At 37.7% G+C, this 25,057-nt stretch overlaps 2 protein-coding genes across 2 annotated transcripts; one reads left to right on the plus strand and one right to left on the minus strand.

Annotated features, from left to right (window-relative positions):
* The first annotated feature begins 2,988 nt into the window (after nucleotides 1–2,988).
* On the plus strand, nucleotides 2,989–9,861 carry LOC147865378 (ubiquitin fusion degradation protein 1 C-like). The gene is made up of 10 exons (XM_087318165.1): nucleotides 2,989–3,007; nucleotides 6,969–7,074; nucleotides 7,238–7,315; nucleotides 7,385–7,409; nucleotides 7,492–7,524; nucleotides 7,763–7,884; nucleotides 8,067–8,197; nucleotides 8,282–8,511; nucleotides 8,580–8,821; nucleotides 9,540–9,861. The coding sequence occupies exons 2-10, from the start codon at nucleotides 7,036–7,038 to the stop codon at nucleotides 9,636–9,638; spliced, it is 999 nt and encodes a 332-aa protein (XP_087174291.1). The 5' UTR covers nucleotides 2,989–3,007; nucleotides 6,969–7,035; the 3' UTR covers nucleotides 9,639–9,861.
* A 3,836-nt stretch (nucleotides 9,862–13,697) lies between these two features.
* Nucleotides 13,698–22,280, minus strand: LOC147865379 (ARM repeat superfamily protein). The gene is made up of 8 exons (XM_087318166.1): nucleotides 21,082–22,280; nucleotides 17,972–18,056; nucleotides 17,723–17,819; nucleotides 17,566–17,629; nucleotides 17,430–17,486; nucleotides 17,160–17,197; nucleotides 16,987–17,068; nucleotides 13,698–13,919 (listed from the first exon to the last, which is right to left on the minus strand). The coding sequence occupies exons 1-8, from the start codon at nucleotides 22,258–22,260 to the stop codon at nucleotides 13,830–13,832; spliced, it is 1,692 nt and encodes a 563-aa protein (XP_087174292.1). The 5' UTR covers nucleotides 22,261–22,280; the 3' UTR covers nucleotides 13,698–13,829.
* Nucleotides 22,281–25,057: the final 2,777 nt, after the last annotated feature.

The raw sequence follows: 25,057 nt of genomic DNA on the forward strand, positions 1-25,057 counted from the left end.
TGAGAATCAAGGTCTAGCGGATCAAGGTCTTCAAGAAGCGATGTAAAGAATCAAGAGATGGATTCTTGTGAAGCGGAATAGGTGTGAACTCTGTGTGTGTGTGTGTGTGTGTGTGTGTGTGTGTATGAAATAGAGAGAGAGAGAGAGGCACAGAGCATTCGCAAGGTTGAGTATATTAACAAAGGAGAAAGACACAACAAGATACAAGGTGGGAGGAGGGTGCTTTATATAGTCACCCTCTCTCTTCATTAACTACAAGACTCATGGAGCATGGGGAATGTGAAAGCTCATAAGTTATGTGTCATAGAATATGATTCTATGACTCATACTAAATGCTAGAATACAAAGAGGTGACATAATGGTGACTCTTGACCGTTGGAGTGTCTATTCACTCTCAAGGTGAGTTCACACACTAGACCAAGTTGAGCTTGATTCTCAACAAGCGACAAGAGGCAGACCCCGATCCAGAGGTGGAGGAGGAGGGCACTAACAAGTGCGGGTAGCCGGATGAGGACCAGATTGACGATGGGTCGGAGGAAGATAAGTAAGGATTGATCCGAAATTCTCCACTACTTCACTAGACTAGCACATGTTGGAGGATGTGTGGTTTGGAGGGGGTGGATGTCGTGGAGGATTCCATCCACTAAGGGAAAACGTCGTCGGATGCGTGTGAACAAGGGTGTGCATGTATGCATGTGAACTTGGTCTAATGTACAAAAAGAATGTAAATATAAAGGATTAATAAGTATGAGAAAGGAATACTTTAATGGGTACTTTATGATCCCACAAAAAGAGGGGAATAAAGGTGAGTGATGGGAGGAAATCATGGGGAGATCTCTGGCAGAAGCGGTTGTCTTTATTACTGATGTAACAACCTCTCCTTGTGCTATAAAAGGAGGGGACGGAGACTGAGTGAGGGATCCATTGTTTTGGAGGGGAAGGTGTTGTCGATTTGTGCTCTCGAGTTTGAGTTTTCTACATTGTGCACTAGGGTGAGGCCTCTGCTCGCATAGGAAGCTCGTGTGTTCCCGACTAGAGGCTCATCAGTGTGTGTGTGTGTGTGTGCGCGCGTGTTGAGCTTGAAGCTTTGCTGGCTAGTCGAAGGCCATCTGTTACATGACCATACTTTATCCACGTTTATAGAATACTACGGTACATTCTCACCACGGGATATTATTTGGTCATGCACATAACACCATCGCATTGTAATTCTTTCTGTCTTAATTCAATATTAGTATTGTTGTATCCTCTCTCTCTCTCTGCTTTGTGTTAATGTTCGTGTCTCTATTTTCTGTGTCCGGGAAGTTGTCGCTTCTCCCCTCCTTTGTTCCGCGTTTACCCACTGTGTAGGAGAGCCCGTGTACTCATTTTTCCGAAATCCGGCGACAGGGTCGGTTCGGATACAAGTCCTACATGCCCATGTGATCAGTGGAGAACTCCGACAAACGAGTTGAATAGTTGTTGCAAGCTTAGTAGCCTCTCTTCCTCCGACTCCCTAGTCTAAGACCCACGTGGTCCCGCATGATCCAACACGTACACGTGGATATCCGCAACACCGTTGTACTCTACAAATACTACAATCGTGAGAACTTTGCAAATTCAAGGTTGTAGCATCAACAAATTGCCAATCCACAATTTGCTCCTCTAACCAAGGCCATCACAGTCCTTTTATATTTAGAGCATTACTAGTAAGAAAACTACTAAAAGGAGCCAATGGACATCCCTATGTCATTACTAGCTCTCCAACTACTAATACCCTACTAGTAGCTTAGTTGTAAAGAGCTGAGTTGATTGTTAACCATTGATTAGGAAAACCTAACTTTTCCATGGTGCCCCTCAAAAAAGACAAATCTACCATATCATAAGTTTATTCAAAATCCAACAACAAGATAACTAAATCCTCTTTCCTTTCTTATGAAAGTGCAACGGCTTCCCTAAATAAGAAAATGGTATCCAATATACTCCTATCTTGTAAGAACCATGTTTGGGTGTTATGAATTATGTATGTTAAAAAAGGTTGCAATCTCATACCGGTCAACAACTTATCGTATATTTATAAATAGTATTCAATATAGTAATAGGTCGCCACTTCCTAATATCAACCACTACCACTTCCAACTCAGGAATAAGATATAACTTTTGTCCATTTACATGTCATAAATCCAATATCAAACACCTCTTAGAATGCAAAAGTAATGTCATTCCCAATAAACTCCCAATCATTTTGGAAAAAATCTATTGAAAGATTATCAGTACTAAGGCATAAATGTGTGTCAATTGCATCCAAAGCATCCTAATCACTTGGCCAATTGGCACACACGTATGTTACCTCATCTTTGGGAAGTGTATGGTCAATGACTTGATGTTTGAGACGCAACATTTGTACGTTTTTGAGCATGTTCACGAACTTTATCTCCTAGCTTCATTTTCATTGTTAGGACTTCGCTTTTGAGTCGGAGGACGTTAGCCACAGTGCTTGATTCATTCAACTTCATCCATGTATCCCATGCCTCCTTAGCTGTTTTGGTGTGTCTTTATCTCATCAGCTTGTCCATCCCCAATGTTTGCTCACCAATAGTGTCCCAGAGATGTCTCCGAGGTACTACCGTGTAGTTGGGTCTGCATGGTGGAAATCTTTACGCTTGTAGAGCGCAACGTGTTTTCCCAAGTGACAGAGGTACTTATGGCAATGCCCCTGGGTAAGTGTTCCCGAGTGTGTGGGTCCTGACTCCTTAACGGGAATTTTGGGCCCCCTAGGGGTTCTCCAACACTCTTGGGGGGGTTTCTCCGGCACTCTTTTTTACTACTCACTCCCTTGTAATTATTTAGCGTTTTAACTCGCACTTCAGTATTTGTTATATGTATACATACATATTGAAGCCGCCTCCTTATAAAATATAATTCCATCTCTCTATCTGTCTCTCCTTCCCTTAAGAAGTCTCTGCATTCATTCATTCTTAGGGTTTTCTCCACCCCCCCGGCCCAGGCTCACGGCTATCCGACTCACGTAAGCATTCTCTTCTTCTTCTTCTTCGTCTTCTTCGTTTTATATTTCTTCACGTCTGTTTGATGTTTGATTCTGCGTTTATCAAAGAAATCACTGTTCTCCTCTCTTTCTGTGTACGTGGAAAAAGGGCTCTTTGTTCTTTTCTCATACTACGGTATGAAAGAGAACACTAATCTTTCAATCGTTGATTGAACAATCAATTTTTTCTCTTTCTTTTTGTTCATCTCCAATATTTGAGATAAGCTATAAAACCTAAAGAAGGGAGGAGTTTTTTAACCCCCCCCCCCCCCCCCCCCCCCCTTATCAACATTATGTTGTATTCAAATGTACTGTGTTGATCTGTTTCCAAGTTTATGTCAGAATGATGATGAAGCCGAGACTATACAAGTCCATTATGATAATTTCACACCTGCAAATTTTGTAGGGAGAAATATCCTTCTGAAGTTTTCAACTTGAAATGCATTTGACGTGAAATGTATTAATGCATCAAACAATTAAACAAATGATGTAACACGATCATTATGGTAAGGAGTGTCAGATCCTGCACGTATTGTTAGAAGGTGATGCGAGGGAAACAATTCCTACTAATAAAGTTTTAGTGCAATAAACCTATAATGCTGATATTGATTTGGTAGTTTTCCTTTGCTAAAAGAAAACCACCTATTCAATGGAAACGGGTTTTTTTTGCCCTTCCATATTGTTCAGCTTTAATCAATTCCCAACTTTTGCAAATATAAGAGTTCTTTTTATAATCTGGCATCGTAAGGTTTCGGTTGGACTAACTGTTGCTGGTGTTTTCATTTGTTTTTTGTTTTATTCTCTAAATTCTGAAGCGTTAATTTAAGTCTGTGGTTTTGTTAGTATTTTGGCTCTGGACTTTTGTGCTCGGATCATGCTAATAGATGTCATTGGCATTCCGAAAAGTCTGCAATAAGTTATCTATGCACTGTCTGAAGAGTGCTTATACAAGTCTGTTCTACTAAGGAGCTGGCAGTGATAACGGTTAACATGATTAGAGTGAATTGAATAGAGAGTTTGGGTAGACTAGGAGTACGTGCAAAAAATTGAATGTTTTATTTATGATAGGTAGGTTACTTAACATAGGCCATGGAATTATGTGCACGTGAAGTTCAAGATGGCTCTTTATATCTCCATTTTGTGGCCCTTATACCATTAAGGCTGCTAAAAATTACAAAAGGATTCATAAACTTTGCATCAACAATAAAATGAATGTTTACATTTTTACCACATGCATATCTTAGCATGAGAATCACAAGGGCTATCTATTTCTTGCCCTACTCAGATATATTACCAAAATGTACATATGCTTTTTATTGTAAAAACTCATCCGATTGTCATCAGTTCTACTTTTAAGATGACTTAGTTTTCAACAAATGTTTTCTGCGCTGCTGTCTCTATGTTGGAAATTTATGCGACTTGGGTTTGAGGTCTGTTTCTAGGGCCTGGAACGTCTATCCTTGCCCACTTAATGATAAACAGTGGGCAACCTGCTGTATTTCTCTTTTCTTGCTAGTATCTATTTATGAGACTCAAACGACAGTCAAACTCACATTATTTTCATTCATCTTGTGAAGGTGATTTCTTACGAATTTAGTGCATAAAGTCTATGCATATCTTTAACAATTTTTATAATGAGTGTAATGGTCGTGGAGTAAAAGAGATAAGAAATTGTGCAAAACAATTTTTTGAATTAAATACACAAACAATACATAATTTCTAGACTAGGTTTGCACGTATGGTATTTAATAAATAACAAAAGAGAATGAGAGGAAGTTGATTGCTGCTTATCTATGTATTTATGTTGCAGGAAACTGCTCCCTTGCTCAAAATGCTGTTTCTGCATTTTTTGTTAAGACCCAAGGTACTAACTGCACATTTCCTAAATGTGTCATCTCACATACTTGATACTCTCTCCCAGCTGGGCACTGTGTTTGGCCCCTATTGCCACAAACACACCAACAATGTCGTTGAAGTTCTGGAATGAGCATCTTTGACATGGCTCAGCTTCGCTCCACTGTTGAAAAGCTAGTGATTCTCCAGTGACTCTAAGCTTGAGCACCTAACTGACTGGCTTTTGGACCTGGCACTATCTACACTCCGCACTATTCACAACTTCAATATGTCTTGCTCATCTGAATGTGTAGCCTTCTTGGTGATTCTGAACCAGAGGCTACAGAATCTTGGCCTTTGACCTTGGCTTCCTTGACTCTGTCTCATTGTTTACCACACTTGTGCCACGTTCTTTTGTAAGGCTTCTTTGGTTCTCCATCCTCCTCCTTACTGACTTGATGGAGAATGTGAAATCTGTTTTTGATTGATTTCAGATTCTGATCTACAACTCTTACTCTTGAAGTACCACTAAGAAATCCTCAAAGGAGAGTAAGGGATTGCGTACTTACTAGTGGTCAGTTTTTGGATCAGGCCATCAAAGCTTCCATGGCAACTCTTCCCCAAACTTCACTGTTACTACCCTGGCTATCTAGTCCTATCTGCTTTCTCCATTCCCATCATTCTGCCACTCTGGACATGGGCCAAAATCAGCATCAACACCAATTTGGTTATGACCATCACAATTGTGCAAATCGTCCTCATATTCTACATTCTCTATGTCTATACATCTGATGCATTGGGGGATTGGGACTATTGATTTCAATGGATCTCAAAGTTTCCACAGTCTCCAATATGACTCTGAGCTTGGAGTCGAGAAACTCACAAAAATCCAAAACGATGGTTATCTTGGAATTCCACAATGTAGGTTGTTCTATTGAGTTTGCCCTCCAAGAGCACTAGCAAGTTAGTCCTGTGACTAACTGGTGGGTGCACTTCACTTGTTGACACCATCTACTTTTGTTTTCAGAGCACTTTCAATCCTTAACATAAATGTCACTACCTCAACTTGATTCTCTCTTCCTATGCTTGTCATTGTACATGCATGTAAAACTTCTAAAGCTATGATACCATTTTGAACCTGCATGGAAATATGTGAACGATATAGATTAACTAGCAGAGACAAGAAAGAACAATGCGTAGAATCCATATATTGCAGAGTTCCTGAGACAAAGCTTACAATAGAACCAGGCCGTCAAGTGCACATACGCAAGCAAATGTAGATCCAACAATGGCTTAAAGTACAACATCTTAGGAAAGGACAACATCTTAGTTTCCACAACTTAAGGATGCCTTTGTAGATAGTCTTATTGACCCTAATGACTGTGTTTGTGTATTGCATTATCTCCTTGATCATCTACTCCTGTTTATCATATCTAGAGGATGTGTCATCACTTATTTTGACAGTTAGACCATACTCATTTCTGTCAAGCATAAATCCTTTGATTAATTTTTGGAGAAGGAAGGGTTCCATAGTGTTATGTTTTTGAATAAATTGGCATGAGCTTAATCAGGCAAACGAATCTATCAAATCAAAGTTTATGCTACGTTTATAAGTAGATATACTCGTATAATGAGCATGGGGGATGTTTAGTGAAGTTTTTTTAGATTTTGATTATTTTGAAGAAGCTATATTGGAAGATGAGTTAAATGTATCAAAGGAATGAAGTGATCGAGTTGAGCGAAAGGCCCGAATTAATGTAGATTTTTTTTGGAAGGTATATGGGGAAAAGAACTTTATTGACGAAATGAGGGGAGTAGGTGAGTTGTGAGTTGAGCGGGACCCATGGAAGTGACTCTAGTTCTTTTAAATTATTATCAACTTATTATTGCTCAACCAATCTTCAGGTTTGATGTCTGGTTGATTTTACCATGTTTGTGGGCCAGACCTGCCTGCTTCTGTTTTGTTCCTTGGTGAATTTTTTTGTAAACAATTCACGAAGGCACCACTCATTGGCCTCTTCCGTTGTCCAAGGCTCCACACTAGAGTATTTGATAGATTGATGTATCGTTAGAAGTTGATGTTATTTTATTTGTTTTTGGTTTAAAACAGATTTCCAAAGTAGCTGTTGCAGTTTGATTGCCATATACTTTGGAGGTGTATCATCAAGATAGAAAAGATGGCAAACTTTAATAATGTTCCTGATCCATTTGCCATGGTAATCATTAAAAGTTTATAGTGATATTTTTGGCCAATTGTTATGCAGCTGCATATGTATGCTATTAATGGATATGCCTTTAAATCTGCAAATCATAATACATGGTGCGTAAAGGGCATTTCCCGTTATGTACATGCATTAATCTACAGTTTCTTTTTTGTAGTTTTATGGAGGATATGGTTACTCTGGTGGTACATTCGAGCAGAATTATCGGTGCTACCCAGCAACTTTTATAGATAAAGTATGTTATTTGTATACGTAGCTTCTCTTCCATCCCTGAAATGCTGAAAAAACTGACTTTTTTTGGCAGCCCCAATTGGAGAATGGTGACAAAGGTATTATTGGTTCTGTGTTTGTCAAAGAGTCAATAGTTTTCCGATATGCCCATTATTTGACTTTCTTTCTTCATCTTTGCAGTCATCATGCCTCCATCAGCACTTGATCGCCTAGGTATGTAACTTCACCAGCACATTGTAATTTTGTAGTCAACCATGCACAGTATATAAGAAGTGTTATGGAACCATTTTGATAAATTAACATATAAAAGTATGTATATCCATATAATAGATGTAGAAAACTAGTGTACATTGTATCAATCACATTTACTTTAATGTGTTAAATCTGTAGAAAAGTAGTTCATATGCAATTTTTATTAGGTATCACAACTGAAGTGTTGTCCTTTCTACAGCATCATTGCGAATAGATTATCCAATGCTATTTCAATTGCATAGTGGCACAACGCATCGGACGTCTCATTGCGGAGTTCTGGAGTTCATAGCTGAGGAAGGAATGATATACATGCCTTATTGGGTACATACATCTCTCTCTCTCTCTCTCTCTCTCTCTCTCTCTCTCTCTCTCTCTCTCTCGATGTTATGACAGTCTCACATACTAAGGCACAGGGAATTTCTTGGAGGAGAAAAAACCAAAATGCTCATTGTGGTATTCTGGTGTTTCTATTTTTGAAAAGTATTATTTTGTTTTTATTACAGATGATGCAAAACATGCTGCTCTCAGAAGGAGACATAGTACAAGTCAAAAGCGCAACTTTACCAAAGGGCACATATGTCAAATTACAACCACATACTAAGGACTTTCTCGACATTTCAAATCCAAAAGCTGTGTTAGTATTGCATTTTTTGTTGCTTGCACATAATCATCTGATTACCGTAATGAATCTTAATAATAAAGGGTTCCTAAATTACAGATTAGAGACCACACTACGTAACTTCTCATGTTTGACCGTCGGGGACAATATCATGGTCGCTTATAACAACAAAAAGTATTATATTGATATTATAGAGGCAAAACCATCATCAGCAATCACCATAATTGAAACAGATTGTGAAGTAGACTTTGCGCCACCTTTGGATTACAAAGAGCCAGAGCCAATTCCACCTAAAAGTACCCCATCCAATAATACTACCAACTCACAAGGTATTTTTAGATTTTCTCTTTGTGTCATTACTTACCGTCTATTGCTTATTTTGTCTTTTGTGTATTAGCTCAACCGGAAGTGAAAGAACCAGAAGCACCAAAATTCAATGCGTTTTCAGGTGTTGGAAGACGCCTTGATGGGAAACCTTTGAAGTATTCCATTGCACCAGAAAATGGTGCTGTTGGTTCAACATCACAATCTTCTAACCAGAAGGTCCCTGTTTCAGCAGTCGCAACTGCCCCTACAAGTAAGGCAGCTGGAAAGTTAGTTTTTGGAGGTGGCCATGCGAAATCAAATGTTCCTGCCAAGGTATCCATATAAATAAAAGGGCAAAACACTGACGTGCCATTATCTTCTTGGACATAAGTTTCATGTTTGCATGTACTAGCTAGCAACTTGGAATAAAGTTAAGTGCAGCTTAGTGGGAAGAATGTGTAAAGAATACTAAAAGATAAGGTGATGTCCTCCTTTTCAACATGCACACATCTCTCCCTGGAAAACATTCTCTCAAATGCATCAACTGATAACACCCACAATATAAATATCATGAGCATCTTTAATACAAAGAATTATCACAACAGAGAGGTATGCAGTTTAGTTTTGACAATTTGGGACTAACAGATGCTCTTATGATTCTCATAAAATGATAAGCATATGTTTATGCATAAGTTTTTCAATATCACATCTATATGCTTTGTCAATGAATGATTCCTCAATCTCAGATTAGAAAAGTAATTATAGATTTTTCTCAACTTATGCTCTCACTAATCGATTCAGATGAATTAATCAAACATGATTTTCATCAATGGATTAGAGATATTAAAGAGAATTATGGTTCTATGATCTGAGATTAATGAATTGCCAAGCTTATAGATGTAATTTAAGAGGAATTTCAAACACACAACAAATTAAGTGGTAAATTTAAATATAGCAATACATTTAGTTCTTGTTTATAGTATTTTGATGTGTATGGTATCTGTCAAATAGTATTTAGTTGGTTGTTATTTTGTTTGTTTGTGGCATGCAGCCATTGCCAATAAAAGAACCTCTAAAGGAGGAAACAACAGAAGGGAATGAACCTAAATTTGAAGCTTTCAGTGGAAAAAAGTACTCATTGAAGGGCTGAGGAAATTGAAGTTATATATCAATGAAATGTGTGTCAGTTATCTTCAGCATCTTGATTCATGTACAGTTTGAAGGACAGGGCAGTCGAATATATTGTATAAGTGGCAAAATGGTGAAGCTAGTTTTTAATTATAAAGCTAGTTTTGTTTGTTCCATTGGCAATCTCAATGAAATGGTTTAAAAATATTCAAGAGGATGTATATGTTTTTATGTAGTTTTTTTCACGAATGGCATCTGCTTGCTCCTTTATGATTGGTATCTGTTTCAGCGCGTACCACATTTTCCACGTGTCTCTTTAATAGAAAGCATTTGTGCATTTCAGAGAACTGTGTTTGAGTTGCATTTCGTCCCCATTTTCTCAAAAGTAGTTTGCAGATTTTAAATATTGCTCGTTTTGGACTAATAATTGTGTATAATCTGTGTATACAGTAAAGCAATTTCTTCAGATATAAACAAAAGCTTTTAGGTCAATTTCATGTGTTGATGATACATCCCCATTATTTGTCCAATTTGGAACCAATTTTGTAACCCTGTGGACTAATTTGTAAGTATCTGATTGTTTTCAAATAAATAACCTTATTTGGAGAGGCCACCTAGCTAGCCCAATATAGTCTCCTATTGAATGCTGGATTTTCTTGTGATTATTTGAAGTATGTTGGAATGTCAAGTAAAGCTGTACTAAAATTATAATTGCATCCATAGATTGACAGATTCGCATTCGTCGGGTTTCCCATTCGAATGCAAACGAATACGAATACGAATGGGTAGTCAAGTATTCGTTTAACACCCCCCCCCCCCCAAAAAAAAAAAAACTTAAAAAAAAATTTCCTAGGATAAAAAGAAAGGAACTTGAAAATAAAGTATAATAAAAGAGGGACTTTGGGGACTTCACACTACTAAATTTTTATAATAAATGTATAACTTATAAGTATTCATTTTTTTTAATAAATAAATAAAGTAAAATAAAGGCTCATTAATTTCTCACTTTTTATTTTCTCAAAATTTATGGATATTTTTATCTTGACATTAAAAATAGTACTTCAAACTAATTAGTAATCATATTTGTATAATAAATATAAAAATATTCGTTTTAAAAAAATTAATTAATTAAAATAAGTTTCATAAACTCTCTTGACACTATAATCTATTAATGAATAATTTTTTTTTTGGTGAAATACATTTATTTTAATAAATAAATAAATTTTTTATATTTATTTACAAAACGAATGGTTTTTTAATATTCTTGGGGCCATAATCTATTAATGAATAGTTGTTTTTTTTGGTGAAATACATTTATTTTGATAAATAAATAAATTTTTTATATTTATTTACAAAACGAATGGTTTTTTAATATTCTTGGGGCCATAATCTATTAATGAATAATTGTTTTTTTTGGTGAAATACATTTATTTTAATAAATAAATAATTTTTTTATATTTATTTACAAAATGAATGGTTTTTTAATATTCTTGGGGCCATTTTGTATTCTTGAATATGGAGAATATTGCGCATGGAGAATATCATGAATATCATGCATGTGTCAATCTATGGTTGCATCAAATATAATAGTAGCCATAGACCTCTCGCTAATTTAGTAGAAGTAACCTTGGTAGAATAAGTTCTATGCCAACTAAATTGGTTGATGGCATGATACTACCAATAGTTAAACTCAGGTTAGTTGCATTCATGATATGGCACATTTAAGAGCGCTAGCCATTTAGAAACTTCGTTTGTTTTTGGCATAGGTTATTTTAGGTTTTCTTGTGAGTGTAGTAGCATGGGATGTGAAGTCCACATGTTCCTTGTGTCTTGGGCAATGCACTTGCTATGATGGCTTGGCAAAGTCTTTGAATGCCTCTTTCTTAACTAGGTTGAACATTCACATTGCACATTATCTTTGAATGACTAAATGAAAACATTGGCACACACATTTTGTGTATAGTGTTTCATTATAATATAAAGGTTTTATGAATCTAAAAAACCAATTAAATGAGAAAACTAGCCAAGTTTTGTAGTTGGCTTGAGATATTTGAACTCAAACTTGAGTGACAATGTTTAATATATAAAGATCCGGGCTAAAAAGTCTACGACTACCCAAATGGGAATATGCAAAGTGAGAGTGTCATTAAACAATCAAGGTATAAACCAATCTCTTTTAGAATATTTGTTTTCCCATATGTTTTGGATATTTGCTTGATTACCCTAAGCTCCAAACAATTACTATAATATGTTATTTTCCAATTTATGAAAGGGTAACAAGGATATAGTTCTTTAACTTTGATGGTATATCATCTTGTCACTTTCTTAGGGCGATAGGTTTATGCCACATTCATTATGCACCTCTCACAAGAGATTGCATAAATTTATGCTTGTAAGATCAATATCTATTCTCAAGTTATACCATCACAAGCTTCAAAAATATGGAGATCGAGTCTCTAAAATAGACATCAACATGGAATGTGAAGATGTTTGCAATGGCATTTTAGTAGCAATGTTTGTAAGCATTACTAATTGTGGTTTCTTGGGAAAAACAAACTCAAGGTTTGAGTGTGTTGTCTTTTGTAGATTTTTAAACTATATGGTTTAAACTTAAGATGGGATAAAAAATGGGGCATTGCACTCAAGTGAGATACACAACTCATTTGCAAAAACATCGTGATCATTTATGTGCCTTCTTGTTGGTGCCCCAAGTACACCATCTCGCAGTAAAAAAATACATGAGAAGTTGTATGGAAGCATGCCAAACAAAGGGAAGTTATTTAGCATGTACAGGTTATCGAGGTTTCCTAAATTTGAGAAAACGATTTTGTAGTTTGGTGCAACAATGTCATTGAATTTGATGCTACATCTTACTTGAGCTATAATACATTCGTGTTTCAAAAACCTCCATCAATGAGGAATTTATTAAGAACATGCAATGCATCCCATTTTTTAAATCATTTTATTATCGTTTGCCTTTGTGTGTCCTTTGAACTTATTTACTACTTTGTTTAGCACAATTCTATTAAGTCGTGTTAACAATTGCATGGAAAATAGAGAATGCACGTACATCTTTAACACCGAATAGATGGAGAAGACAAATATATGGTAACATATTTAACACCGAATAGGAAATCACCTTACTGTCATTACACACGAGGTTTGATACAATGGGGCTTTGGCAAATAGGTACAAATACAACTTAGAAGCCATGTATAATTTGTAGCTTCATCTTCCCTCATCTTGTTTCAAATTTATGCTCTTTGGTGTATAATTGCCTTTCTCTCCTCACCTACACATGCATAACACAATATTCTATCCATTTCCATTGTGTGAGGACTTGTTATCTAATTTCTAAACCTTTACTTTCATTGGACTTGTCATGAACCCTGCCAACACTTCCCCCACATAAGCTAAGCCTAGTCTTTTGTTGCACATATATGGGAGACTCTTCACCATTGTCCCTTCTCTCCAACATTTGGATGCCAAACTTATTAACTTCAAGCAAAGTTTGATTGGCGTAGAAGTAGAGTTAGAATCCTCTATCCCCAACACTTTTGAGGTTTGGGCAAGCATACTTGGTATAAGGAATCCATCCATCTAGAAGTGCCAAGGGCTTGGTGCTTGCTTCAACCTACTTGGGTCTTTCCACCACCTCAAGGTTTTGCTTCAGGAATATCTTCAAAATGCCCAACTTCAAGTCCATCTAGATATAATCGCCGTACAATAGACATTGACAAGGTTGAACAAAATAGTTACGATCCGAGCCTTTTGCACATACCTTTTCACTACCAGTCTTTTTTTCTATTTTTCCTGCACATACTTTATGAAGGCAGTAGTTCATAGGTTTCTACTAAAATCGAGAAACTCATTTCACCTTTCTATTTTAAAAATAAGGCATTGAAAAACATGTCTAGCCTCGCCGAACAATTCTCCACATCGTGTGAATTCCTTGATACAAAATTGTTCATCTGAAGGCCATAGTATTTATAGCTTATGACTGATTTAACCGTGTGCAAGGTCAACCATAAACATATTGTAAGTGCTCAACTATATACAATACAACATAGCATAAGCAGGCTTTAAAAACCGTCAAGGTTGAGTTTCTGCTCTTGAATTAGGCAAAACTTAGGATTATATTGTGCTTCAAATGAATTTAATTTCCTTGCACAAATGGCTGAAGCCACAACAATTACTATACATTCATTTTGCTTCACATGGAGCTAATAAACTTCTGAAGTTTGTCACAGACTTTCTCCCTCTCTTCTGGTCCATCCAAATCTCCGATGTTGTCATGATATTCCTACACAGTCAAAACAGCTTATGCCATTATCTTTAGACAGAGCCCCCTTCGTGTTTAAATTATTTTATGCTTTTATGAAACCATTATGAAAAAATTGATTCCAATTGTGTGCTTGTATTTCAAGAAATAATTATAAAAACTCATCAAACACAGCGTCACAATTTTAGTGTTTCTGTCAAAAATTACACTTGTGAAACAGGATGAAAATGGCAGGCCAAAGGTTTCCAAGTGCAAAGTTTTCAGACTTTTGGGAGTACTTTCTCCAGAAAGTGATAATCATATTTCAATCATACAAGAAGTGTACAAGCAAATGCATATTAATGCATAAGTTGAACTAATAAAAGAAACACTTACAATCTATCTAATGATATATAAGGGGGTTTGTGTTTAAAATAAAATCTATTCAAAAAGTAAGCTTTTTGGATTAGAATATTAGCTGAGAAGCATAACATTCTAAGCATTTCTGCTCGTACATGTTACACGTGGCATACTCTCAATGCATTTGTTTATCATACACCGTAACCTCAAAAACCGGCATCACCATTGTTAGTGAAATTTCTCTTGCAGAACCTCCCAGAATAGATGTCGCCTTCACATCAAGGGAATCCAGAAGGTTAAAAAGTATAGCATCAACTAGATATTCAACATAACAAACCTTGTATAGCTGAACAGGAAAACTAGTTTGAAGGAGCTAGGACATGATGAATATTGGAAGAGATTTCATGGTAAAGAGATAGAAGTTGACCTAGTTTATCACAAATGTGTATCCACTGTATGAAGAAATCAGTCCTGATAATCCCAGTACATTTACCCTTCTTCCGATTTCCTATGTAGAACTTAATTTGTATGGTGAAGAAGAAAGCGTGTGGGCCAAATGTCAACGCGAGATCATCGTAGACACATAAGAAACAAACAGCTACCAAATAGACAAAGAGGAACAATGAGAGCACTGTGGAATAACAGATTATAACAGACTGGCATATACAAAACACATCATAAATTTCACTCGCATTTTCCTAGAATTGGCTTAGTGAGTATCTCGTTGTGCTTTACTTTCCAGCACCACAAATTACATAGTTTTGCTCTCTGAATACGAACACGACCTACAAAGGCACCTCAATGCCTTAGATGACTTTTGTGCACAACGAGGATTGGTAGTGAATCTAGGGAAAACTAAAGTCCTTATCTTCCACACATCGGCCCAAGTTAGAGCTAAGTTTCACCCAACTATCTCCCATAGCCCAGTTGAGGTGGTTGGATCATACATCTATCTCGGAGTCACTTTCAATGCTCACTCAGGTAAATTTTCGATGACACAAGCAGCGAAGGATAGACTTACGAGAGGACATGCATCCCTCTCACTCCTAGAGAGACAATGCCACCAAGCATACTTTAAAGAGCCACGAACTAAAGGGTGGCTCTTTGACTCATTAGTGACCCCCTCCCTCATGTATGCATCAGCGGTTTGGGCTCCAGGATTACCATATTTCATGTGGACGCAATTAGAGAGACCATTGGTGACGATGTTATCACGCCAACTCCGAAGCAAATCGACAGTACCACATAACATTATTAGGGCTGAGTTCACATTACCCCCAATGTTAGTAGAGGCACTTTTCCAACTTGTAGTCTTTATTCATAGGATACATAGCCAACCACATGATAGAATATCTCATCAAGCCTTTAAGGCCTCTCGATCATTGTATGAGTTTGGCTATACTAGCTCATGGTACGGCATGATGGTGAGTTGGCTTCTTGCGAATGGTCTAGGCATTAATAACCTACCTCCCCTTAGGTACAACCACACAATTGATAACACTTTAATCTCTCATGAGGACCGCAATAAAGTAATACGCCAAGAAATATGGCAAATTTACACTCGGTATAAATGGATCACCCCACGAGAGTCACTCCCATCTAAAATGTTGTACTATAAGGAACACTTCATGCACTTCTCTGAGTTAGGTTTTATCACGCGGCCAAAATATCTAGATGTATTCTTACCACATGCACTAAGGGTTACCATTGGACAACTTAGAATATCATCTCACCAACTTGAGATTGAGAATGGCCGTGCTAATGGAGTCCCTAGAGAGGAAAGGATATGTACATTATGTCCCATAGAGATAGAGGATGAGTATCACTTTACATGCAAGTGCCCAACCTACGCCGAGATAAGGGCAAAATACCAAGACATACTTGGTTCCTCTCCCACCCTCCCCAAACTATTAGATACTCTAGATATAAAGAAATTAGGCAAATACATTCTAGAGCTAAAACAACACAGAGAGAATAAGTTACAAAATGTTGACAATAATGTTGCTAATGTTCACCAACATGTAACAAATGAAGTTTTTCAAGAACAGGGGGAGACAACGAATGTCAACACACCTGCATCACTCGGCCTTTCCCTTGATGAGGCAGAAAACCAAAGAAGAACCAGACGTCCTCGGGTGCCTAGTTTCAAAGCAACTCGACGTGGTGTGGAAGCAATAATGAAAATAAGGGAACGTGAGCTACACCGCCTAGAAGCCATGGCTAGGGCACTCTCTACATTGGAACCATGGGTCACACCCACATCAAAACCATTTGACCCCCCACTTCTTTTCGAGAGGCTTGGGTGGAAATAAAATTAGGTTTAGTGTAACGTCACTTCCTTTATCGGGTATACCACGTATTGTACACTACTAGAACTCTTTTAGCTTAAGTTCTATATTTACTTTATTTTATTTTAGTTATAATGGCTGGATAAATACTCATTTTGTTGTAAACCAATTGTCTCATGGGCCAATTTTGGCTTTAGAAGACGTTAATATATCTTTCTTTCTTCCTTTTCTTTCAAAAAGGTGCCTGGACTTGTGTTTTAGGGATTTATATTGTTTATTATGAGGGATGAGTGTTGAGAGCCTAGATGTTTCTTAATCCTTCAAGCGGAGTAAAATCAGAAAGACTCGATGTCATGGATAGTTAGTCTTCAAATAGAAAAAAAATAAGGGCACTCTTTACACTCAAACATCTACCAGGATGCATAAGCAAATATATCCAGTCACAAAGAATGGATGATTACCTGTAGTATAGCTACTATATCTTTCCGAGATAACCTTTGCTGTTTGAGAAGGAGATCAATACGATCTTGTATACCTTGGTTCCTGCTTGGAAATTATAGGCAAATTGTAACTGCATAGACTTTGCCAAACCAAACGGCACAATTAATTTGTAGCAAACATAAGAGAAACTCACTCAGAAGCCCATATGTGAGCGAGGATTAAAGCCAAAAGCTGTCACCAAAACAACATGGCAAGGTTCTCAAAGTAATTAAAAAAATATCACATCATCTGGATATGTCTTAACCCCAAATAGTAACTCTAAGTAGGTCCACTCTTCTCAAAACTTTTGGCCAATTGACCACTTGAAGAGAGAGCAATCTACTCTATGAGTCATTATATGAAATCTAAACATTCCCAAATGAGACCATTCTTTCTCCATCATCTATATATGTTACTTGCTAACCTGGAGGATAAAGAGTCCCGCATCAAGCTTTGCTAAATATCGATCACCATCATCCATCTGCAACATGGAGGAGCACTTGTCACTAATAGCTTGATAATTTGACTTGCAAAAACAATTACTAAGAAATGTAAAGGACCTCCACATCATCGAATTCAAGGTTTTCTAGTCGCTTGTTTTCAATTTTAACACGATCAGTGTATCTGTGAGCATGGATATACAATTGTCATTAAGCACATTTGTGAAGACCTGTGGGTAGTGTGCTCAAAAATAATTGAAGCATTACTAATGCATGCCTCATATATAACTCCATGAGACGGTCAACTTTTTCAAATTCATTCTCAATGAACTTTCCAATTATTCGTTCTCTTCGCGAGCCTCGTATAAGACCACCTGTATGTTTGAAACATTTGTAAGAATATAGAAAACAAATGAGTTCTCTAACCAAATAAGTTTTGACAAAAACCATTTCCTAACTAGCTAAGCAAAAATTTAGTAATATTGCAATGCAAAGAAATTGTCGAGACATTTATAGTTCTCCATACCTAGAAGGGATGATATTATAGATATTGCATGTTCTTCTATCTCTTCTTTAGCTTTATCACTTGCATGTTTAGCCTTTGAAGGAATCTGAAATTTCAGGGTATCAATAACCATGTTAACTACGAGATATACATTTATTATTGTAAGACATGAATTTATAAATTGCATAAAATGCTCTAAGAATGTCCCTTCTCCCTCTTTTAAAAGAAAAACATTGTATTAAAACATTTCTCTCTCAATATATACATTACAGAACACAATAGAAAAGCATAATTATTACAGACAGCATGTTGTAAGTAGCAACATTTGCCATGCAGTGTAGTGTTTTGCTGTTTATTAGGATTGAAAACTCTTCAAGCATTCAATCCCTCAAACGAAGATTCATTTTTTACAATAATCTGATATATGTGCACATTACAGCACAGAAGCTGCATTAGCAGATGTATTGTTAGCCATGCAATAACTAGATCCTTGAGTAAGGGAGTGAAAGTGCAAAATTCAGACCCTCTTGACATCAGGTAGTAAACCAAACCATCCCATTGGGTTATAGATATCTGAACAAAACTGGCTCCAAAGAATCCACGAGTATGGGAGAGAGAGAGAGAGAGAGAGAGCAAAGTTCAAGCCCTCCTCTTTAGTGCAGCAAAACCTCTTATTGGGTTGTATTTACAGGAGAGTTGACATCTGAACAAACTTGTAGCCATGCAATAACTAGATCCTTGAGTAAGGGAGTGAAAGTGCAACGTTCAAACCCTCCTCTTGACATCAGGTAGTGCACCAAAACCCACTATTGGGATATATTTACAGGAGAGTTGATATCTGAACAGAACTGCCTCCAAAACTAACACTCTCAATCCTTGAGCAAGGAAGTGAAAGTGCAAGGTCAAACCCTCCTCTTGGCATCAGGTAGTGCACCAAAACCTCTTATTGGGTTGTATTTAGAGGAGAGTTTATATCTGAACAAATATGGCTTCAAAACTGAAACTCTCAATGCCAAACTGCAGGTGGGTTTCCAAATTCATCTTAATCCATTGCAAAATTATCCTGAAATTTAATGAAGAAACTAGAAATAGCTTACTTTCTTCGTTCTGAGTAATATTGTGCTCAAGAGGACCTCATCTTCAACCATGACTCTCAACCTCAAGGTGTATATACTGTCGAAGCATCCTTTAGAACACCACCCAAGAATCCTTCCACAGGATTGAAATTATAAGCATTGAAACCCTCCAATGATCAGGCTATCTCAATTGGTACATGACATTACTACCTTTGTAATTTTGTAAAGACCAGTTTAATGCTAACCCACAACATAGTACTATGCATCCTTTGCCCCTGTCTTCTCTGATCATTCTTTTTAAAATCTATGGAGCACCCAAATCATCAATTGCAGATTTCACATGTATAATATTCCATGTCTGTGTAACCTCTGAGGGCTTCGATATATTATGAGAAGAACTTCAATACCACAGAAAAAGATTGAAAATTTGTCAAAACCCAATTAACAAAGAGCAACAGATGTCAGCAGAATCAGTGGGTGTTCACAAGAAGTTTCTGTTGGTTATATTTTGAATAGAAGGTTGATAATGCATACATAGATTATCAACATGATATACTTCATATTAATTGTCAAATACATTATCACTATAAGAATCATTCTATGATATTTCTAACATGAAGTTTTCACCTATTCGCCGTGAGGTCCTTATAGACTATTTCTGTTCAGTGTATGCATGGCACATCGCATGATGCTTGTAAAGCTTTCTAAGAACATTTATAATCCATAACACATATCAAGTTTATCGTAAGTGATTTAGTATACCTCAGTGGTATGATCAAAGACATTAATAAACGAGGTCAATGGACAAAGTTCAGATCAAACATTTTGTGATATGTTCTATTTTTACTTAATAAATGTGGTATGTTTTCTTCGACAGTTTCAGGTGTCTCTTCTAGCTTGGGAAATAGCGTGGACTAACTTTACATTACATGATAATATCATGGTTTTGTATTATGAGCAACAAAGCATGCTACTTAATGATGTGGTTGGGGCACGTACAATGTAAACCCTTGCATTCAGGTGCATAGAAATATCCCAGAGCAGTAGAGGATAATAGGTTAAAATGGACGTGGTTACTCATTAATCCAAGTGTCCTAACTTTAAGGAGCCTAGATTAACAGGGATTGATTGCGGTCATAAGCCAACTGAAATGTAAATCATGGTGATTAGTATTGATGGGATACTAGATTTTCACGTTCTCACAAAATTGTGATTTTTGCAAAAGGAAATTATTCAGTCAATCAACCCAAACAAGGTATTAATTGACTCAATTCATATACTCCTAGTGAAATCACTAAACATGCATAAAACTCTTGTTAGGACATTTAATGCATGCATCACTATTTACAGTGTGGACAATAAAAGAATGATGTCCATAAATATCACACTCTTCCCCAAGCACTAAACATGCATTTAATTGCATAGAGATTCTTTAAGGTGCCCCTATTTATAGTGCTCAGAATGATGTAACCTCCACAAATAACTACGATTTTATAGTAGAACAAGCTCTACCCTTATCATCAATGTGAAGAGAAACTCTCTTACAAAAGCATCCCTAATACCTTACACTCTAGTGGCCCTAGCAAACATTGTCCTAATCTCTAGTATGGTGTGTGAACACTCTCTACCTTCATATGAATATTCCACGCGAGGAGCCACTGAGCTTCACCTATGTAGCCTACATAAATAAGTTATCTCTAATATACTCTCTCACCACTATCTTTGATTAGTCTTCATTAAGTAATTCATTTATCCTAAGCTTATCATAGAGTTCACCTGATCTACAATTCTCTATAGCTAAGCAAACTACAAAATGCAACAAAAACAATTGTTTGAAGGCAACTCCATTGAATAAACTTACAATCTCATTAAAAAATAAAGGAAAAATCACCAGAATGCCCCTATCTTAATGGCATTTAGCATAATACATCGAAGTTCAGAATGCTCTTATATAGTGCGAATTTTATTGCAACAAAAGGGGTATTCTCGTTATGTTTCAGAATTTTGCGGTATTCTATTAACTACCCAACAAGTCAGCGAAGGAAACGCTCTTACCCTTCCCATGAAGGCTGCAAAGAGCGTTTTGAGGCCCAGCACATCCACGAAACGTTCACAAGCTTGAGGGCATCGAGTCGTAGCGAAATCAAGAGCTTTCATAGATGAGCCATATGTTAGCCTCTTCTGTTTCATGATGATGATCATGAGCTCGACACCTTCAGCTTTCACAAACCTCTCCTTATTTTCTAATGGCATCACCACACTGCAGAGACAGTCAAACAAATTCTCAAGCATTTCCTCTTCTTCGCCCGTTTTAGGGTCCCGCGACTTGTATAAAGCAACTGCTTGCAAGATTGTATCCACGCCATTGAGTTGCCCCACTCTCCGTTGGTTCACGGCACTATTTTGCAGCAAAATGGCCAATATCTCACTTGAATACAGCTTGTTGCTGTCGAATTCTCGTGCTTTTATACGATTCAGAAGCCATCGGAGAAGCTTAGTCCGCTCACAAACCATCTCAGCAACAGCGGGACGAACCTCCATCATGTTCTCCAGCACAGAGAGAGTGTTAAAAACCGCTGAAGCTTCATCAGGCTCGGTCTCTTCCAATCGAGACAAGTTTTGCACAAGCAATTCAAGTGCATTGTTCTCTATGAGAGAATCTACGAGTATTTCAGCCGATTCTTCCGAGCTGTCTCCAATCACATCTTCATCGGTGAGCTCACTAAGAAGACCAACGACATCAATGGCTATGTCTGTGTTCTCGTGTGTGAGTAAACCTAGTAAAGAAGGCACGGTATTCAGTCTAACTAGCTCGGGGTATAGATCTGGGGCAGCCGCGAGGGCATGAAGCTTCTTTATCTCTTCATCTAAGTCAACTTCAGATTCCACGAATTTCTCGGGTTGTTCAACATACTTCATCCGGGCTTCGAGGTTATCTCTGAGCTTTCTTTCGAAGCCGAGGACGAGCTTTTTCAGACCTCGAATGTCGATGATTTCCACTGCTTCTGCGGACGTTTCAAGGGCTTCAAGCAGGGAAAGGTCTAGCCCATGGTCAGGGATAGCAGGGGGTCCATCTTCTGCTTCTCGATCTCCTCCGGCAGGGAGGCGACCGTTCATGGTGGTCTTCCGATGCTTGTTCTGCTCGTCGGGCTCTTCTTCCCTGCGCTTTCGCTTGGGCGGCGGGTACTGCTGCTGCTGCTGCTGCTGCTGGAGAGGAGGAGGAGAAGAAGCCATGGATGGATTCAGAAGAGTTCAATGTAAGTAATATGTAGTATGTATGTAATTAAGAAGAAAAACAGAGCCTTTTCTCTGCTCTGAACAGAAAGTATGTAGTGAAGTGTTTTCTCAAGAGAGCCCCCTCCTTTTGGTGAAGAAGAAAACAAAACCCCCCCCAAAAAAAACATAACCTCCTTTCATGAGAGACATCCCTCCCAAACTCCTCCTGCTCCTGTGGGCCTGTAGAGGCTGTAGGCTCTATGTTATGTATCTCTTCTGTCTCTCTTGTCTGTCTGTCTTATCTATTGATTCCGGCCGGCCCCATTATAGGTTATTCTGTATATCCTCTCGATTCCGGAACCTTCCGGACTCACACCCGTCCCCCGATCGTTCGCTCGCTCGCTCGGGTATCGAAAGAGATTTGCGCGAGCGGCCAGGCCAGCCTCTCCGTCCCCCCCCCCCCCCCCCCCCACAGTCAGGTCGTCAGGTCATATGTATCACATGTTTCTTTCCCCACCTTTCATTTCCTCCCCCTGCCCCCTCCGTTGATCTCGCCTCGTTCCATTCTCAACACCGACGCAGCTCTGTATTGGCTCGACATTACAAGACCGAGATTTATGATGTCCACTCGATCGTCCAGCCAGACAGAGATTGCCCTTGTGCACATACGCAACCTTGTTTCCATCTCAGTTCTTCTTCTTTGTGGGTGAGTCATGTATGCTCGTCTCGGTCTCGATGTCAAGAATTTTGTCATGGTCTACTTATGAGATTTGATTCAGTCCTTCGTTCATTTTGGTCATACGACATTGCGAGCATGTATATGAGCACAACTATAATGCTTCATTGTTACTTCTTATTATTTGTCTGCTTGCTTCTTGCGTTCCCAATGTCACCGATTTGTGGCGGTTGATCGCCAAATCATGTCTTATCATCCAACAATAAAATATTTTTCAGAAATTATATGCCCATGCTTCTTGTTCTACATAAGTCGTGATCATTTCATTCCACACCATCAAGTTGTAACCTTTGATTGTAGCCTATAGGGTTAGATTACATGGAGCCACAACACCAAAAACACTAAAAAACAGGATCTTTGAGATGAATCGGGCATGCTTTTATTCATTCTTGTTGTCACTATGAGACATCCAATCAAAAGAGATTGTGAGAGTGCTTGATGCCAAGAGCCAACAAAATTACAATGTTTGGCTATCATTGTGAGACTATTTGTTTGTTGGAAGAGGTTGCAATAATGCATTAAAGATATTTCTAGCAAATAGTTTTTCAGTCAAAGCTAAAAGGCAATACATTTTACAAGTCATTCCAAACATTCTCGCAATACGTCCATATTGGTAGCATGTCATGGATAATATATCATAGACACGTGGCATCATTGATGATAGTTGGATAGAAACTCGAGTGAGAATATCAAACCTTTAACAATGGTGTAACCATTTAACTCGGGATGGGATGATGGTCTAGATGTTTGTAACTAATTCTACACATAATGGCTTGTAAGGGTTGGGAAGACAATTTATTCGAGTGATATGTAGTATAGAGAGACACAAACAACATCAATCTTAAACATTAAGTTGAAAGGTAAGACTATCTAGATCTCTCATAAAAGCTCATCTAAGGAACAACTTGTTTGGGAAGATAATTGAATTTGCAAAAACATCATAAAAATTTGCAAGATGGAGCCTACAAAGATTAGGAGGAAAAAGTAGTTTGTAACAACCCATGCACAAAGTCTTTTGATAGGAGTTTGTAGAGTCGACTCAATCTGAATCTATGTCCAATTTTTTGATGATACCACAAATGTGGATTCTACAAGAATATAAGCAAGTGGCAAGCACCTTGATCTATTTTGCAAAGGATGTATGGAATCTGGGTATCGGTATCAATATTACAATGTATGATGGGTATTGAGACATCGGCACAATTTGAGACCTCTCAAACTTTTCACAATATTAGAAGGGTTTTTTATGTTTACATTTTGGAAAGACTCAATTGTCCCATGTTCTCATTTTCGTGTATAATATTTTATTAGTTTCATTAGTGGTCAAGATTAGTTTAGATATTTTCACCTCCTACAATACAATCCAAGTTACAACAAACACCCCTTGGAGATGTCAAATAATAGAGAAAACAAGCTAAACATTCTGAAAGGGTATATAGATAGTATATATTTAAACTTTTATACCCTCCCACGTGCAAAAGGAACAAAACTATGGTGGCAATGTGTAAGTTCCAACTGGACAATGTCACATGTTGATATTGGTTTGTGGGGAAGATATTGGCAGACAAGGGAGAGTTGAATGCCAATGAAGCTACAAAGCTCTTTGAACCATTAGGATTAGAGCTCTCCCTTACAACTACTTATAACCTCGAGGCTAATGGACAAATAGAGTGTTGGCATAACCATTGTCATAACTTGTGGAGAAAGAGTCAGAGACTCGCCTTGGCTATCGCCTTATGCCTTATGGGCTAATAAGGGGAATGATTCTAGTCCATAGAACTAAGGCTTAAGCTCACCTTTCTTTGCTTTATCACATTCCTAATCCAAGTCTTGGCTTATTGTTTGTAACTAACTAAATGATAACCATACATACATGGGTGATGCACCAATTCATGATAATGCCAACTCCACTTAGAGTCCATGATGCACCTCCCGAAAAACCACACTACTAACACTAACGCAACCCCCTCCCCCTCCACATCCCATTTCTTTTTCCCACCTCCACATTCCATTTCTATTTTGCAACAAAGAGGAAACTATAACCACAACTTGGATGATTCTTCTTGAATTATTATATGA

Source organism: Azolla caroliniana, unplaced genomic scaffold (genome assembly GCF_043228905.1).
Source record: "Azolla caroliniana isolate FFs.n. ecotype wild unplaced genomic scaffold, voAzoCaro1.0.p SCAF_4, whole genome shotgun sequence".
Lineage (NCBI taxonomy): Eukaryota > Viridiplantae > Streptophyta > Polypodiopsida > Salviniales > Salviniaceae > Azolla > Azolla caroliniana.